Below are 19627 nucleotides of genomic sequence, written 5' to 3' on the forward strand. Positions count from 1 at the left end.
TCTAGAGTTCTAGCTGCGTAAGTTGTGCGCTGAAGTTGGTATCCCACGTGGTGTATTCCTGCATGCACTTCGGCGTACAGTTCTTTCATAAAGTTCAGGGAAAGCCTGGGAGATTAAAAGGGTTTTCTGGGATTTTAATATTGATGACCTATCCTCAGGAAAGGTCATCAATATCAGATCAGCAGGGGTCCGACACCCCGTTGAAGAGAAGGCTGCGCTCCATGCCAGCTCAGCCTTCCCCTCAGTGTAATTACAAGCCATCCCATAGAAGTGATTGGGACAACTTGTAATTACACCTGCTCGCCGCTGTGATGTTCAAGGCGAGCAGGTAAACAATGAAGGGAAGGCAACACTTGCTTCCAGCTTTAGCATACCATACGTAGAAAAATCATGGCTATAATTTGTTTCTGCGTGACATGTAGGAACAAGAGGAAGAGCAATCACCAGAAAGAATAAAGACATTACAACTAAATGAAAAAAGTCTTTATTATGAATACAGGTTTTCTTGACTCATGATTAAGTAATGTTAGAAATTTCTAGTGGAATCTCTTCCTTACAAAACTGTTGATTGTATTTACAGTCTGGTTGTTGGAGAAGTTCCCAGTAATCGTCGACTGTCAGAAATAAATAACTCTCATCTCTGTAGCTTGTGCTATAGAAAAAAAAAGACAAGATTCAAGGGACCAGGGTACAGGATGCATGACAAGAACATCAACTGTTCTACATGGATTCTATTAAATTGGAAGTCGACTGGAAGATGCATCACATGTCTACTACATATTTATACTGGATACAGGGATTGAGGTTGTAATCTTACAAAATGCCTGATTTACCCTTAAGATATTACTTGGGGTGTTTGAAATGCCTTTTGTTTATGAAAATGGCAACTATTAGAAGGCATTGTGAAGAAACCAGTAGACACTGAGCATTATAAAACCTGAATATGAAGGAACTACTGCCTTTGATGAATGCAGTAAGTGGCACTTATGCTTTGCACAATTGATAAATATTGACTAAGTTGAAGAATGGTTTGGCCTCTTTGCTGCTTTTCTCCTTGTGGAAAAGTCCTGAACTCGAATGATGGGGGCACCAGAGTGTGCCTGTTCAGGCAAGGACATGTGATAAAAGTTTGGAATCCTTATGTCAAATCGAAATCCACTGTCCACAAACACCTTGTCATTCAATGCATAGAGCTTGTCTGCGATATCTCCCCTTATCAACATTGAGAAAAATCTTGAGATGAAGCGATGTTTTGCAAATAGTAAGTAGAGTTTTTTTCTCCTCCATGTAATGTACTTGCACTTGGTTTCTGCAGTAAGTGTTACCTGAAAAACAGCATTGAATGCAGCATTACAACAAATCTCAGATACAAGTGTGGACACATAAAGACTGACCAGAAAATGTCAACCTGATGGACAGTTTTTTATAGCTTGTCAGATATTTTGCGATAGTCTCAAGATCCCCTGTTGTTTCCCCCCATAGAGAATTACTGCACTGCAATTTTACCTTGACGCAATCGCACGTGACTTAAAGGGGATGGGCCATCTTGCACATTGGTGGCAAATCACTAGGATTTGCCACCAATGTCTGATAGGTTCCTGTCACGGGTAATGGGGAGGAGATAACACCAGATAACACACAGAAGGAATAGACTGGAGTCTAGGCCTCAAAGCTAAGGGAGAGGGATGGTAACCTCCTAGGAATCCCTAGACCTTTCCCTGACTCCTGTCAGTATGAGTAGACCCTGAAGGTGGAAATACTCATACACTGGAACCTTAGCCCTGGAGACTCTGGAAGTCCCTAGGAGTGGTGGCAGGGAATGAGACTACTGGTTCCTCTCCAGATGAAGGAACCAGCGTCTCCCTGAGGCCTAGACAACAACACACACAAATGCAAAGCAAAATGCACTTAGCTAAAAGAAGAATGGAGGAGCAGGAGATCCAAAGGAACAACACACCAGCTCAACCAACTCCAGCAGGAAATATCAACCGCATGGTAAGCAGTGTGAGTCAGAACTAAATAGAGCCTCAGTAATGACCACAAGCTGCACCTGACAAGAGGTGTGGTCATTACCAAACAACAACACTGAAAACAGAGAGACTGTCACATACCCGCCAGTCTCTTAGATCTTCTCACCTCTGTCATGGGAGGGACTGTGACAGTTCTGGTCCCAACGATGGGACAAGCACCTATTTCTAGAACGGAGCCCACAGAGTGAAGGAGAGCAGACCGTGCATGCGTGGCCTCCCTCCATTAATTTCTAAGGGAGTACCAAAAATAACTGAGCTGCATGCTCGGCTATTTTATGAAGTCCCATAAAAATGAATGCGAAGCACAGCATGCAAGTGCAGCCACTGCTCCATTCACTTCTATAGGGCTGACAGAAATGGCTTGGCTATTTTCCACAGTTCAACAGAAATGAGGGCAGGCTCTATTCTAGAGAAAGGTGTGGGTCCCACCTATCAGACATTGGTGGCATAACATAGCAATGTGTGAGATGGGCCAACCCCTTTAAATGGAATCTGTCACCACAATTCTGGAAAATGGCTACACATAAGTACTACACATAAGGCCACCAGATGACCATCTTTTATTTCCTTACTGCCCCCCTTCCCCCGCTGTCAGCACTGAAAGCTGAGCTGAAAAACACAGTCCAGACTGCTGTGTTGTGCTAACTTAATGGAGAGGACTCATGTGCACATATACAGCAGCCCTGAAAATGTATTTTAGCACATATTTAAATGCCAACAGAAGGGGAACTGGGGACAGTAAGAAGATAAAAAATGGCAATCTGGACTCCTTATCTGCTGTGCTACTTATGTATTTCAGCAAATAGTCCAAGATTGTGGTGACTGATTCCCTTTAAGGTGGCCATACACATTAGAAAGAAGTATTTTGAGCAAACGATTGCCTTGTAAATGATCACTTTGATGAGACAGCCAGACATATTTCAGTCCATATTGGCCATTACTGTTGTTCGATTGGCCACACATGGTCAATGAACCTCGGCAACATTTAGTCAAAAAAAGATCTTTTGTCCACAAACAATCTTTCTTTAAATTATAGACCTTTCTTCAGGCTTTTGAACGAAAATTTCAGACGATGATGGCCTGTCATTGATAGGCTAAGGCTACTTTCACACTTGCGGCAGCAGGCTCTTGCAGGCTGTTCTGGCGTGGGAACAGCCTGCCGGATCCGTGCTAACGCTAGCCCACTGTGCCACCGGAAGTCCGCTCCGGCCCCATTCACTATAATGGGGGCGGGCTGGAGGTCCAGATGCAGCAAACAAGTAGAGAGTCGGCCGGACAAAAACCGCAGCCTGCAGTAATCTTGTCTGGCCGCCTCTCGGCATGTTTGCCGTGCTGCTGATGGACCTCCGGCCTGCCCCCATTATAGTGAATGGGGCCAGAGCGGACTTCCAGCGGCACGGTGGGCTACAGTTAGGACGGATACGGCAGACTGTTCCCCCGTCAGAACAGCCTGCCGGACCCTGCTACCACAAGTATGAAAGTAGCCTAAAATGATCATTGTTTTGTTTGAAATTGTCCATGCTGAGCAACTTTAGATTTAGGCTACTTTCACACTGGCATTTTGGTTTCCGTTTGTGAGATCCGTTCAGGGATCTCACAAGTGGTCTAAAACGGATCAGTTTTGCCCTTAATGCATTCTGAATGGATAAGGATCCGCTCAGAATGCATCAGTTTGCCTCCATTCCGCTTTGGAGGTGGACAGCAAAACGCTGCTTGCAGCGTTTTGGTGTCCGTCTGACAAAACTGAGCCAAACGGATCCATGGGGACGGATCTGTTTTCACTGACACAATCTGGCACAATAGAAAACGGATCCGTCCCCCATTGACTTTCAATGGTGTTCAAGACGGATCCGTCTTGGCTATGTTACAGATAATACAAACGGATCCGTTCTGAACGGATGCATGCGGTTGTGTTATCTGAACGGATCCGTCTGTGCAGATCCATGACGGATCCGCACCAAACGCGGGTGTAAAAGTAGCCTAATGTGTATGAGTACCTTTAAGTGATAAAGCCATGTGGTCCTAGCATGAACTAATCTCTGCAAAGTCACACCGTGGACACATCTAAATGTTGTGACCTAAATGTCTTCAGCTCATGAACTCCCTGTGACAGCTCCTGGGAGAAGGACTTTGTCAGCATGCAATTCCTCAGTAATAGCTAATGTAGATCAAAACTCTCTCTATTTTAGATATATCTATTTCTCAGTCCACATAAATCTATTAAATAGCATGAAATCCTCACCGATAAAACAATAAACTCCCATTTATTGTTAATAGGCATAAATCAGCTACGGTTTGACAAAAACACGTCTTACCTGAAAAACACCCTCTTCAGAAGGTCTCAGAGAGTCCCATTCTGGAGAATCCAAAAACTGAAGTGGAAAAATATAATGAAGAAACTCTCCATCAACTGTCACACGTATTCTGTAAAATTGATAAGATATCAATTATCACATTGAAATGCCACCTCTCTAGTCATCACATGGCTGCTGACACCATTATAGCATAAATTAAAGCTGCGTATAATGCGGCTGAAAAACTAATCAGGAGGCAATATGAACAATCACAATATATTAGTAAATGCGTTGTATTAAAGGGGTTATCCAATTTCAAGAACCCCCTCCCCCCCCACATGTGTCGGGCCCCTCACCTGTAATATACTTACCCCGCTCCTGGTCCTCGCACCGCCGTTGCTGATTCTACCTGCACATGGATGAAAACATCCGGTGTCCGGGGGGAGCAGCCAATGGCAGGCGGGGACGGGGACGAGCCTCCCTAGTGTCACCCGCAATGCTAGGGAGGCTCGTCCCTGTCCCCGCCTGCCATTGGCTGCTCCCCCCCTTCCCCGACACTGGATGTTTTCATCCGTGTACAGGGAGAAGCAGCAACGGCGGTGCGAGGACCAGGAGCGGGGTAAGTATATTACCAGTGAGGGGCCTGGCACATGTGGGGGGTTTTCTTGAACTTGGAATTGGATAACCCCTATAACTTTCTCTGTATGATAAATGCCATTTGCTGAAGAGAGACAACCCCTTTAAAGACGAATGGTTGGTGCCTCTTTGCCTGTCCATGCACTAGAATTAATGCCTGCTATGAACCCCTAGGAATAACAATGAGGCTAATTCACACGTGCATCTGCTGCAGATTTGCAGAAATCTGAGGCTATAGTCTAAGATTTATTTTACTGAAATAGACATTGGCTTTTAATTCAACATATGAACATGCCCTTTACCACCTCAGCCCCTATGGCTTAAAAACCCTGAAAGACCAGGCCACTTTTTACACTTCTGACCTACCCTACTTTCACCGTTTATTGCTCGGTCATGCAACTTACCACCCAAATGAATTTTACCTCCTTTTCTTCTCACTAATAGAGCTTTCATTTGGTGGTATTTCATTGCTTTAATCGAAATTTAACGATTTTTTTGCAAAAAAATGACATTTTTCACTTTCAGTTGTAAAATTTTGCAAAAAAAAACGACATCCATATATAAATTTTGCTCTAAATTTATTGTTCTACATGTCTTTGATAAAAAAAAAATGTTTGGGTAAAAAAAAAATGGTTTGGGTAAAAGTTATAGCGTTTACAAACTATGGTACAAAAATGTGAATTTCCGCTTTTTGAAGCAGCTCTGATATTTCTCTCACCCAGCATGGGTATATGTAAAATGACACCCCAAAACACATTCCCCAACTTCTCCTGAATACGGAGATACCACATGTGTGACACTTTTTTGCAGCCTAGGTGGGCAAAGGGGCCCACATTCCAAAGAGCACCTTTCGGATTTCACAGGCCATTTTCTACAGAATTTGATTTCAAACTCCTTACCACACATTTGGGCCCCTAGAATGCCAGGGCAGTATAACTACCCCACAAGTGACCCCATTTTGGAAAGAAGACACCCCAAGGTATTCCGTGAGGGGCATGGTGAGTTCCTAGAATTTTTTATTTTTTGTCACAAGTTAGTGGAAAATGATGATTTTTTTTTTTTTTACTTGTGACAAAAAATAAAAACTTCCATGAACTCACTATGCCCATCAGCGAATACCTTGGGGTGTCTTCTTTCCAAAATGGGGTCACTTGTGGGGTAGTTATACTGCCCTGGCATTCTAGGGGCCCAAATGTGTGGTAAGGAGTTTGAAATCAAATTCTGTAAAAAATGGCCTGTGAAATCCGAAAGGTGCTCTTTGGAATGTGGGCCCCTTTGCCCACCTAGGCTGCAAAAAAGTGTCACACATGTGGTATCTCCGTATTCAGGAGAAGTTGGGGAATGTGTTTTGGGGTGTCATTTTACATATACCCATGCTGGGTGAGAGAAATATCTTGGCAAAAGACAACTTTTCCCATTTTTTTATACAAAGTTGGCATTTGACCAAGATATTTCTCTCACCCAGCATGGGTATATGTAAAATGACACCCCAAAACACATTCCCCAACTTCTCCCGAGTACGGAGATACCACATGTGTGACACTTTTTTGCAGCCTAGGTGGGCAAAGGGGCCCACATTCCAAAGAGCACCTTTCGGATTTCACAGGGCATTTTTTACAGAATTTGATTTCAAACTCCTTACCACACATTTGGGCCCCTAGAATGCCAGGGCAGTATAACTACCCCACAAGTGACCCCATTTTGGAAGAAGACACCCCAAGGTATTTCGTGATGGGCATAGTGAGTTCATGGAAGTTTTTATTTTTTGTCACAAGTTAGTGGAATATGAGACTTTGTAAGGAAAAAAATAAATAAAAATTTCCACTAACTTGTGACAAAAAATAAAAAATTCTAGGAACTCGCCATGCCCCTCACGGAATACCTTGGGGTGTCTTCTTTCCAAAATGGGGTCACTTGTGGGGTAGTTATACTGCCCTGGCATTTTCCAGGGGCCCTAATGTGTGGTAAGTAGGTAAATGACCTGTGAAATCCGAAAGGTGCTCTTGGGAATGTGGGCCCCTTTGCCCACCTAGGCTGCAAAAAAGTGTCACACATGTGGTATCGCCGTATTCAGGAGAAGTTGGGCAATGTGTTTTGGGGTGTCTTCTTACATATACTCATGCTGGGTGAGAGAAATATCTCGGCAAAAGACAACGTTTCCCATTTTTTTATACAAAGTTGGCATTTGACCAAGATATTTATCTCACCCAGCATGGGTATATGTAAAATGACACCCCAAAACACATTGCCCAACTTCTCCTGAGTACGGCGATACCAGATGTGTGACACTTTTTTGCAGCCTAGATGCGCAAAGGGGCCCACATTCCTTTTATGAGGGCATTTTTAGACATTTGGATCCCAGACTTCTTACGCTTTAGGGCCCCTAGAATGCCAGGGCAGTATAAATACCCCACATGTGACCCCATTTTGGAAAGAAGACACCCCAAGGTATTCAATGAGGGGCATGGCGAGTTCATAGAAATTTTTTTTTTTGCCACAAGTTAGCGGAAATTGATTTTATTTATTTTTTTCTCACAAAGTCTCCCTTTCCGCTAACTTGGGATAAAAAAAAATCTCAATCTTTCATGGACTCAATATGCCCCTCACGGAATACCTGTGGGTGTCTTCTTTCCGAAATGGGGTCACATGTGGGGTATTTATACTGCCCTGGCATTCTAGGGGCCCTAAAGCGTGAGAAGAAGTCTGGAATATAAATGTCAAAAAAATTTTACGCATTTGGATTCCGTGAGGGGTATGGTGAGTTCATGTGAGATTTTATTTTTTGACACAAGTTAGTGGAATATGAGACTTTGTAAGAAAAAAAAAAAAAATTTCCGCTAACTTGGGCCAAAAAAATGTCTGAATGGAGCCTTAATCAATGACAGGGAGGTGATCAATGACAGGGGGGTGATCAATGACAGGGGGGTGATCAGGGAGTCTATATGGGGTGATCACCCCCCTGTCATTGATCACCCCCCTATAAGGCTCCATTCAGATGTCCGTATGTGTTTTGCGGATCCGATCCATGTATCCGTGGATCCGTAAAAATCATACGGACATCTGAATGCAGCCTTACAGGGGGGTGATCAATGACAGGGGGGTGATCAATGACAGGGGGGTGATCAGGGAGTCTATATGGGGTGATCACCCCCCTGTAAGGCTCCATTCAGACGCCTGTATGTGTTTTGCGGATCCGATCCATCTATCAGTGGATATGTAAAAATCATGTGGACGTCTGAATGGAGCTTTACAGGGGGGTGATCAATGACAGGGGGGTAATCAGGGAGTCTATATGGGGTGATCACCACAGTCATTGATCACGCCCCTGTAAGGCTCCATTCAGACGTCCGTATGCGTTTTGCGGATCCGATCCATCTATCAGTGGATCCGTAAAAATCATGCGGACGTTTGAATGGAGCTTTACAGGGGGGTGATCAATGACAGGGGGGTAATCAATGACAGGGGGGTGATCAGGGAGTCTATATGGGGTGATCAGGGGTGATCAAGGGTGAATAAGGGGTTAATAAGTGACAGGGGGGGGGTGTAGTGTAGTGGTGCTTGGTGCAACATATTACTGAGCTACCTGTGTCCTCTGGTGGTCGATCCAAACAAAGGGGACCACCAGAGAACCAGGTAGCAGGTATATTAGACGCTGTTATCAAAACAGCGTCTAATATACCTGTTAGGGGTTAAAAAAATCACATCTCCAGCCTGCCAGCGAACGATCGCCGCTGGCAGGCTGGAGATCCACTCGCTTACCTTCCGTTCCTGTGAACGCGCGCGCCTGTGTGCGCGCGTTCACAGGAAATCTCGCGTCTCGCGAGAGGACGCGCCGGCGCGTCCACTCGGAATGAATCCACCACCTCCAGGACGCGTCGCTGCGTTCGGCGGTCCGGAGGTGGTTAAAGGATTTACAGTTCATATTTAGGGGTCTAAATTAGAGTTGAGCGAAGCGAGCTTCAGATGCTTAGTCCGAAGTCACTTCATTCAAAACTGCGGAATAATACTGTACAGAGATTCGTCTCCATACAGTATTAGAATGTATGGGCTCTGATGAGCCGAAGTTAGTTATGCACGCAGTCACGCGTGACTTCAGATGGGCCCCATCTGCGCAAGCCACCTTGATGCCTGGTAGATGGGCCCGACACGTATGTGCGCTAAGAGCTTCCATTATTCATTTATAGTCGGTATTGTACCACTTTTATCTAGAATGACCCCCATTTCTTAGCTCTATTGTTTGTATATATCAGTGTTTCCCAACCAGTGTGCCTCCAGCTGTTGCAAAACTACAACTCCCAGCATGCCCGCACAGCCAAAGGCTGTCCAGGCATTCTGGGAGTTGTAGTTTTGCAACAGCTGGAGGCACACTGGTTGGGAAACACTGGTATATATAATGGTGTGCAGCCATTTTGTTTTTGGTCCTTTAATACTGTGATAAATGTTGTTTGACGGAAGCAGTTTATCCTTCAGTACGTGGCTTTACAAAAGTTGCACGTCTTTACGAAAAAGTCGCATGTTCTATTAAAAAGTCGCATAAGATAAGCATGGTCCTCACTGGAGTGAAATTGTAAAAAAATTGAAAATTTTTTAAATTGTCGCAATAGGAAATCTGTCTAGAGATTAATTAACGTAATAAAACACGCCCACTTTCAGAAAACTGGCGAGCATAGTGCAGAGCCAATAAAAGTTGCAAATTTTTGCGCAGTTTTAGCAATTTCGATTTTTTTACTCCATTATTTTGACTTGAGCTAATGATAAATCTGGCCCATACCTTTATTCTTTCCTCATACAACTCATATTCATAATTAAGAATTTCTTCATAAATAGCTATTTGTTTGCTAGGATCCATGATGGGTCCATTGGACTTATAACCTGGTCTGATCACAACTCTATTTTTCTTACAGTATCAGAGCAATATCATTTTTTCCCAGACAGACTGTGGAGATTAAACACATTTCTCCTCACTCCTCACTTGAATAAGGCTGAGCAGCGCCTAGGCCGCGGGACTGATGAATGTGTCGTCACTGGCCTAGGAAAAGCTGTGAGAAGGCTGTAGCACTACTGCGAGCACCGCTGCCTTCTCAAACAGCTGATCAGCTGGGGTCCCGGGTGTCAGACCCCCACCCATGGCAAGGCTCCGAGTATGGCGAAGAAAAAATAAAACTGATTCGTTTTCAAGGTTTTTATATTATCAGTAGAGCTGAGAGAATTTCCTCGTGCTTCGAGGTAACGAATCGCAATTTTCCTAAAATGGCGGCTACACATGTGAGGACTGAGGACATGGGGCAATGAACTCTGGGAAAGCGGGATCACCCAGATTGACGTGCCTGCATGCAGCCAATCAGCAGCCAGCCAGCCCTGTGATGTCACAGCCCTTTAAATATGGCAGTCATTTTCCAGCGTTCAGAGACAGACGTGTGAAGGCGCTAGGGACAGCAATTGGAAAAACCTCATTGTGGGGAAAAAAAAGACAGAAAAACTGATTTATAAGTGCAGGGAAAGTATAGGGAGGAATCATTTCACAGCATCTTAGTGCAGGGAGAGATGACAGAAGGTGCTAGGGACATTGATAGGAAAGTGATTTACAAGTGCAGGGAACGATTATTTGGGGATCCAAATAGTCATTAGAGAGCTCTGTCATTCCAGCTATTTGTTCTTGGGCTTCAAGTACTATGCTGAAAAACCTTTAAAGGCTTATGTCTTAGTATCTTATTCAGTACGACAGGAAAAATATATACGCATTTCACTTCTGCAGTTATTTCTGGTGAAAGCGTATAGGGGCGTATTTCAGTAAAAAAACTAAAAAATATACGCACTGCACTGTTGCAGTTATTGCTGGTGAAAGCGTATAGGGTCGTATTCCAGTCTGCTGAAAGCGTTTACGGGCCTACTTCAGTACAAAAAGAAAAATATATTCTCAGTTCACATCGGCGGGTATATGTGTTGAAAGCATGGCTGGGAGTCAGCAGGGTGGCAGCAGTGGGAGGTCGGGAGCCAAACGTGCCCGGGGTAGAGCACCTGGTTCGCAGCAACCTACCTACCCGGGAAGCTGTGGTGCAGGGGTTCACGGAAGTAGCAGCAGTCAGTCAGTGCGGCGGTTATATGTGGTAAAATCTTTATTGAAGTATTTTGGTCGAAAAACAAAATTTATTCAGCGGTCAGCGCTGCGGTTATATGCGGTTAAATCTCCATGATGTCTCCATGATAAATCTGCAGCGTGTGGCTTCTACAAACTTTTCTAAATAATCCTTCAGCAGAGTGAATAGATGCCGGATGACCGGGACGCTCCATGACCTTCCCAGGAGCTGCTGTCGGGTGCAGCGGTTCATTTATGAGACGTCCGTATAGTGCGGGGGGAATGCGAAGACCCTTTTCATCTCCGTGCTCCGTTATATGTGGTAAAATCTTTATTGAAGTATTTTGGTGGATAAAGAAATTTTGTTCAGCGTTAAGCGCTGCACTTATATGCGATCAAATCTTTTGTGAATTATTTTGATGGAAAAACAAATTTTATTCAGCGTTCGGTGAGAAAAAAAAATTCCACCTCCTCCGTTAACTTCCTCCTCTCTTCATTCTCATCCTCAACACACACACACACTGACTTGACACCCCTCCCCAGCTATATATATACCGTAAGTGGTGCCAGCACCACCTAGGGGCGAATAAAGGTAAATGACACTGCCAGCCTGTTAAAGGGAGCATGATACCCCAATACATTTGATATGACATTTAGGGTCCATTCACACATCCGTGTGTGTTTTGCGGATCCGCAAAACACGGACAGCGGCAATGTGCGTTCCGACACTATAATAGAATATTCCTAATCTTGTCAGCAAGAATAGGACATGTTCTATTTTTTTCGGGAACAGAAATGCGGACCCGGAAGTGTGGGTCCGCAATTCCCTTCCGCAAAATGCGGAACAGAATTGCTGACGTGTGAATGGACCCTTAGCAAGAGTTTAAAGTGCCCACATATAGCACATAGTGGGACATTGCATCAAGATGAATCAGGCTGGGATCAGCCAGGATTTTCACACACCAATGACTGATGCATCAGACTAGATCATCCACAATTTGACAAAAGAGACCGGTTTCTTCTGGCTACCTGCCTCAGCTACTATTCTGATGCTGTTACCCGCCTAATGCCACATATCTGATGCCAAGTGCTCCTTCTTTCACCCACCATCTTCAGCGGGTACTGGTATTGCCACCCACCTCCACAGTATGTCACCTTGCAGAGTGGCCTCCTGATGCTGCTGCCGCCACCTCCAGACTCTGTCTTTGTGCCACTCTGTGGCCTATTCCTGATGCTGCTGCCGCCTGTAACGGTCGCGTACACACACACACAGGGGGGAGGGAAGTGACCACTGCGCTCCACCCTTACCCCTGGCCCTGCCTACTTGCCTCGCGAGTCCTAATGACAGGGGACAACTGGACGGCAATCCCTAACTTGGAGTAAGTGCAGGGATGACAGACAGACAGACAACAGGACGTGAACGGACCGAGTCAAAACCAGGAAAGCTGCAAAGTACAAATGAAGCAAGCAGAGAATTGTCAGGAGAAGCCGAGGTAATAAATACCGGGAGAGCAGAGAAGTACAAGAGGAGTCCTAAGAGAGTAGTCAGGTGGGAGCCGAGGTCACAATACCAGGACGGAAGCGCAGTACAGGAGGAGCAGGCAAAAGGATGGTCAGGGAACAGGATCAGGTAAGTATTCAGCAGTCCAACAAATAGCCAGGAACCTAGAAATTAACAGGCAACCTGTAGCCAGCAGGCTGCCTGTATTTATAGTGGGAAGTGAGGGTCATGTGACGTGGCCAGCGTCACATGACCGACAGACCAACCAGTCGAGCACCGAGTGATCAGCTCGGCGCTCAAGGCAGACTAGGAGCAGGGAGCCACCCAGCTAGTAAAGCCGCCCTGGGAATGAGGTCAAACACAGAACCTCATTCCAAAAGCTAAGCAACAGTTCTGCGGGCAATGGGGGACCGAGTGCACCTTCGGAACCCCGTGACAGTACCCCCCCTTTTACGAGGGGCCACCGGACCCAAGACTTCAGGCGATGGCTTTTCAGGGTGTTCTAAATGAAATTTACAAACAAGTATAGGAGCATGAACCTCCCTGGCAGGTACCCAAGATCTCTCTTCAGGTCCATACCCCTTCCAGTGAATCAGGTACTGCAAGGAATTACGCACCTTCCTGACATCCACTATTTTAGACACCACATACTCGACAGCATCATTAACAAGAACCGGCGGAGGCGAGGCTTTTGATGGTACTACCGGTTCAAAATATTTTTTAAGCAGAGATTTATGGAACACATTATGAATGTGGAATGACTCAGGCAGCTCCAACCTAAAAGATACCGGGTTAATCACTTCCGTGATCTTATATGGTCCAATAAAACGAGGAGCAAATTTTTTAGAAGTTTCCTTGAGAGATAGATTCTTGGAGGACAACCATACTTTATCCCCAACCTGAAAGTTTACCCCCCTTGAACGTCTCCTATCGGCCTTGAGTTTTTGAGAACATTGAGCCTTTACTAGGTTCGATTGAACCCGGGCCCAAACTGTGCACAGTTCGGAGGAGAGTTTATCCGCTTCAGGGTTAGAGGAGGAGACGGACGACCCAGAATGAAAACGGGGATGAAAACCATGGTTACAAAAGAAAGGGGAGACCCCAGCAGAAGAATTGACACGGTTATTCAAAGCAAATTCAGCCAACGGAAGGAATTTGACCCATAATTGCTGGTCATCAGCAACATACAACCTCAAGAATTGTTCCACAGACTGATTAAGGCGTTCAGTCTGCCCATTACTCTCAGGATGGTAGGCGGAAGAAAAAGACAATGAAATTTTACATCTTTGACAGAAGGCCCTCCAGAATTTGGACACAAACTGCACACCTCTGTCAGAAACAATATTTTCCGGGATGCCATGTAAACGAACAATCTCTCTCACAAAAATAGACGCCAGGGTTTTAGCATTCGGAAGTTTAGACAGGGGAATGAAATGAACCATCTTGCTAAACCTATCGACCACTACCCAAACCACAGTCTTACCTTCCGCCAGCGGTAGGTCAGTTATAAAGTCCATCGAGATATGGGACCAGGGTCTACTGGGAATGGGTAGGGGTCGTAGGTTACCAGCAGGGCGAGTCCTAGGTGTCTTGGACCTGGCACAAACCTCACAGGCTGACACGTAGGACTTGACATCCCTAGTTAGAGTGGGCCACCAATAAGATCTAGAAACCAGATCCTTAGTGCCCTCAACACCCGGATGTCCACAAAAGGCAGAATCGTGACACTCACCCAACAGCTGGAGACAAAATTGTACGGGAACAAACAACTTATCTGTTGGGGTGGATACCGGTGCCAGATGTTGTTCAGACCTAATGCGAGCCGAGATATCCTGGGTAAGAGCTGCTAAGAAGATTTTTCTGCACAAATAGCAGATTAGTGAGGCTAGCAGGACCTTGTGAAAGGACTGCTCCTACGCCGTCCTCGGACGCATCCACCTCCACAATAAAAGGTTTCTCCTGATCAGGCTGGATCAGAATGGGAGCGCTACTAAATGCCTTTTTTAATTTTTCAAATGAAGAAATGGCCTCAGTAGACCAATTCTCCAAATCCGCCCCTTTCTTAGTAAGGTCGGTCAACGGTTTAGCAATTACGGAAAAATTAATAATAAATTTACGATAGTAATTGGCGAAACCTAAGAACCGTTGTGAGGCCTTTAAGGATGAAGGTCTTACCCATTCCTTAATTGCTAGTACCTTACCAGGATCCATCTTGAAGGCGTGAGGAGTCAGAACATGCCCTAGAAACAGAATCTCCTGCACACCAAAGACACATTTCTCTTGTTTAGCGGATAGCTGATTCTCCCTCAACACCTCTAATACTTGTTTAACATGAGACACATGGGATTCGAAGTCAGGAGAGAATATCAAAATGTCGTCAAGATATACAATAACAAATTTACCTAAGTACTCCCTAAGAGTGTCATTCATGAAGTTTTGGAACACAGCTGGGGCATTGCTGAGTCTAAAAGGCATCACTTGATATTCAAAGTGTCCTACCGGAGTATTGAACGCCGTCTTCCATTCGTCTCCCTTCTTGATTCGGATTAGATTGTATGCCCCTTTCAGGTCAATTTTGGAAAACCAGGTTGCCCCCAGAACCTGGTTAAATAAATCCTGAATCAATGGGAGGGAGTATCTATTCTGGACAGTGATTTTATTTAATCTCCGGTAATCGATACATGGCCTAAGACCACCATCTTTTTTCTTAACGAAGAAAAACCCCGCCCCCATAGGAGAGACAGAAGGTCTAATATGCCCTTTAGCAAGGCTCTCCTTAATATAATCTTCCATGGCCTTGCGTTCGGGCATAGAAAGATTATAAATTCGTCCTTTAGGAAACTTGGCCCCCTCTACTAGCTCTATGGTACAATCATAAGGTCTATGGGGGGGGTAGAACCTCCGGGGTTGGTGATGAGAATACATCAGAATATTCTCTAACAACAGAGGGTAAAGTATCAGACTTTACTGAGACCCCAGCCTGTACCACGGACAAGCACGAGTCACACTTAGGCCCCCCATCTCACCAACTCCCCATTGGACCAATCTATAGTGGGGTTATGTAGTCGGAGCCAAGGCAACCCTAGTACCACCTCAGCAGGTAGGTTCTCCAGGACTAGAAGCGAACATCTCTCTGAGTGGCACACACCCACGGTTAGAGAAATCTCCGAGGTACATAAGCTCACCGTACCACCAATAAGAGAAGTAGCATCAATAGCCATGACATGGATAGGAGTTGGTAAGGCAAACATAGGAATACCCAATCTTACAGCATACTCAGAGTCAATAAAGCTAGCCGCTGAGCCAGAATCAATAAAGGCCTTACCCGGCCATTTATCTACTCCCAGAGAAATCGTAATGGGTACCGAAAGCTTACATTTAGAAAATTCAGGGTGTACCTGGTCTTTAGGTTGCCTTGTCTTAAGAGACTTGACAGAGAGGACCTTCTTAGGACACTGGTTGATCCAATGGTCAGGATCTCCACAGTAAAAGCATTCTCCACGTCTGCGGCGAAGATTCCCTCGGGTCATGCCAACCTGCATGGGTTCCTCGGTGGAGACCTCAGCATCTCTGGGATAGGCCTCTGGCTGGACCACCATCTGGGAAGAGAACTGTTGTTCCTGTCGTCTCTCTCTAACCCGTCGGTCAAGTCGGACAACAAGGGTCATCATCTCCTCTAAGGTCTCTGGAAGTTGATAACTGACCAGAAGATCCTTTAATTTATCAGACAGACCTGACCTGAACTGACTTTTCAGGGCTGGTTCGTTCCATCCTGAGGGGACACACTACCTTCTGAATTGGGTGCAATAATCCTCCGCTGGTAAATTGCCCTGAACCAGTGCCTTTAGAGCCGTCTCGGCTACTAGAGCCCTGTCTGGTTCATCATAGAGGGTACCCAAGGCCTGAAAGAACCCCTCCACAGAATATAAACAACTGGTGCCAGCAGGTAAAGAGAACGCCAAGTCCTGGGGATCACCCTGTAATCGGGAAATGATAATGCCCACGCGTTGACTCTCGGGGCCAGAGGACACGGGGCGCAAACGGAAGTAAAGTTTGCAACTCTCCTTAAAAGAGAGAAACTTCCTCCGGTCTCCAGAAAAGGGTTCTGGGAGCTTAATCTGGGGCTCAAAATGCGGACTGGAGGCCTGAGGAGTGGAAGAACCTTGCCTAACTCAAAAGAACTGAGTTTTTCCCCTAACTCCTGCACCCTCTGCGTCAGATTAGAGACATGGTCAGTCAGGGTCACCAGAGGATTCATAATACAGTGGTTATTGGGCCTGTTAATCTGTAACGGTCGCGTACACACACACACAGGGGGGAGGGAAGTGACCACTGCGCTCCACCCTTACCCCTGGCCCTGCCTACTTGCCTCGCGAGTCCTAATGACAGGGGACAACTGGACGGCAATCCCTAACTTGGAGTAAGTGCAGGGATGACAGACAGACAAACAACAGGACAAACAACAGGACGTGAACGGACCGAGTCAAAACCAGGAAAGCTGCAAAGTACAAATGGAGCAAGCAGAGAATTGTCAGGAGAAGCCGGGGTCATAAATACCAGGTGGGAGCCGAGGTCACAATACCAGGACGGAAGCGCAGTACAGGAGGAGCAGGCAAAAGGATGGTCAGGGAACAGGATCAGGTAAGTATTCAGCAGTCCAACAAATAGCCAGGAACCTAGAAATTAACAGGCAACCTGTAGCCAGCAGGCTGCCTGTATTTATAGTGGGGAGTGAGGGTCATGTGATGTGGCCAGCGTCACATGACCGACAGACCAACCAGTCGAGCACCGAGTGATCAGCTCGGCGCTCAAGGCAGACTAGGAGCAGGGAGCCACCCAGCTAGTAAAGCCGCCCTGGGAATGAGGTCAAACACTTGTATAAGCGTTTAATAGACCAGGTTCTGTAGACATCTAGAATCAGCTGATGACGATGTAAAAGGAGTGCGCTTTTTCTTGACGCTAATATCTACCTGTAAGGCTGAGTTCATACTTGAGTTATTTGGCCCCGTGACCGCCCAAATAAGTGAAGTGTGCAGTGATTCTAAGAGCGACGCCTGTCATCCGCATGTCATACGGATCGAAGCCAATTTTTCCGAAAAATTTGGCGAACCGGCCGAATCTGTGAAAAATTCGCTCATCTCTAATTATCAGTATCAAAACGCAAGAAAAACATACATATAAAGGTATATTGCCACTTTCATACTGACCTGTAGAATGAAAGTAACTGGTCAGTTTTATTGCACATCGAACATCGTAAAATAAAAAACCTGTAGAACTGTGGCAGAATAGCTTTTTTCCCAATTACACCCCATTTGGATTTTTTTTCCTGCTTCCCACTATATCATATGCAATATTAAATGGTGGTGTTGGAAAGTACAACTTTGTCCTGCAAAAAACAAGCCCTCATAAAGCTAAGTGAACGGAAAAATAAAAAAGTTATGGCTCTGGGAAGGCAGGGGGCGCAAAAAACCAAAACGCAAAAATTGAAAAAAACCTCCATGTAGAAAGGGTTAACCAAAGGCCCGGCTTCATTTAGTTTTCCTAATATGTAAATATGTATCCCTGCAGCTAAACTATTGCTTACATGACCAATCAATGCTGCTAATAGCAATGGCAAGTCTGTAACCAGCACCCTGCTCACATAAATGGTTAACACCATCAGTGGTGGTAATAGTGTAATTAATCAAGTGTCCATGTTGGTAACGGTACTGCTTCAAACCACTGAATGAAAAACTTCTGGAGGGAAAGTCTTATTAACAGATCTATAGAAATGATCCTGTATAGCAATATACCTAAATCGATTGCAGACTAGAAATTCCTGGCCATCCCCGACGTGCTCCAGAGCGCGTCTGTAACCTTAGCCAAGAAGCAAGAGCACCGGTTCCAGTCACAATGTTTCCTAGGGTCCCTGAGTATCTGCAGGTCATCTCTCTATTTCTGGCACGCATTCAGTGGCTGCTAGAGATTTCATTCTCCATTATCCTATTTGGGAATGTGCTCTTTGTAAAAAGACACCCAGAGCAGAAGGGCCTCTCGTTGTGACAAGTAACAAGTGTATGAAAAGTGATAAGGTTTGGTGACAAATCTCTGCCACTTCTGGAGATTTACATTCACATCTAAGGGATGGATGAAGGATGTGTAAATGTCACGGAGCACAGTGACCAAATTAGGTAACGTCATCGTCTTTCTTCACCCCTTAGTGACCAGCCTGTTTTGGGGACACAGTGACCAAGCAATTTTTGTTTTTTATTTCCCTTAGTGTGGTCGTATAAAGGCTTGTTTTTGGTGGGGCAAGTTGTAGTTTTTACTGGTACCATTTTAGGCCGAATGCACACAGCCATGAGCGGTCCGTGGTGACACGGTCTGGATTCCTGCTGAGAGCAGGAGCCCACCGCGTCATTGGTTGCTATGATGCCGTGCGCTTCATGCCGCCGCTGCACTACAGTAATACACTCGTACGACTGTATTACTGGAGTGCAGCGGCGGCATCAAGCGCACGACGTCATAGCAACCAATGACGCCGTGCGCTCCTGCTGTCAGCAGGAATCCAGACCGTGTTACCACGGACCGCTCACGCCCGTGAAACACGGCCGTGTGCATTCGGCCTTAGGGTACACATAACTTACTGATTTAACTTATTAACTCTTTCTGTAGGAAGGGGGGGGGGGGGAACAGCAATACCACCACAGAGTTTTTATGTTGTGAATTTTAAGGCGTTAATTTTTTAGCATAAATAACATGATAACTTGATTTTCTGAGTCAGTATGATTACAGCAATAACAAATACATAGGTGGGGTCATTTATCTAACTGGTGTAAAGTAGAACTGACTTAGTTGCCCATAACAACCAATCAGATTCCACCTTTCAATTCCCAAAGGAGCTGTCAAAAATGATAGGTGGAATCTGATTGGTTGCTATGGACAACTAAGCCAGTTTGATTAATGACTCCAATAGTTTTTTGCTGTAGAAGTCTTTCTACTTTTGCAAAGTAAAACCCTTTTTATTTGAAAGAAGAAAAACTTTTTTTTTGCATTGCCACATCCCAAAACCTGTAACTTTATTTTAAAAAAATTTTTTGGAGCAGTGTGA

General features: G+C 45.3%; 1 protein-coding gene across 2 annotated transcripts in view; it reads right to left on the reverse strand.

The window, feature by feature from the left end:
• Positions 1–474: 474 nt before the first annotated feature.
• POPDC3 (popeye domain containing 3) overlaps positions 475–19627 on the reverse strand; it is a 60301-nt gene continuing 41148 nt past the window's right edge. For both annotated transcript variants that reach the window (XM_040428814.1, XM_040428815.1), the window contains exons 3-4: positions 4346–4454; positions 475–1325 (exon numbers count right to left, since the gene is read on the reverse strand). In XM_040428814.1, coding sequence (XP_040284748.1) covers positions 1014–1325; positions 4346–4454 — 421 coding nt within the window. In that variant the 3' untranslated portion in view covers positions 475–1013. The remainder of the gene's footprint in view (positions 1326–4345; positions 4455–19627) is intronic.

Source organism: Bufo bufo, chromosome 4 (genome assembly GCF_905171765.1).
Source record: "Bufo bufo chromosome 4, aBufBuf1.1, whole genome shotgun sequence".
Classification (NCBI taxonomy): Eukaryota; Metazoa; Chordata; class Amphibia; order Anura; family Bufonidae; genus Bufo; species Bufo bufo.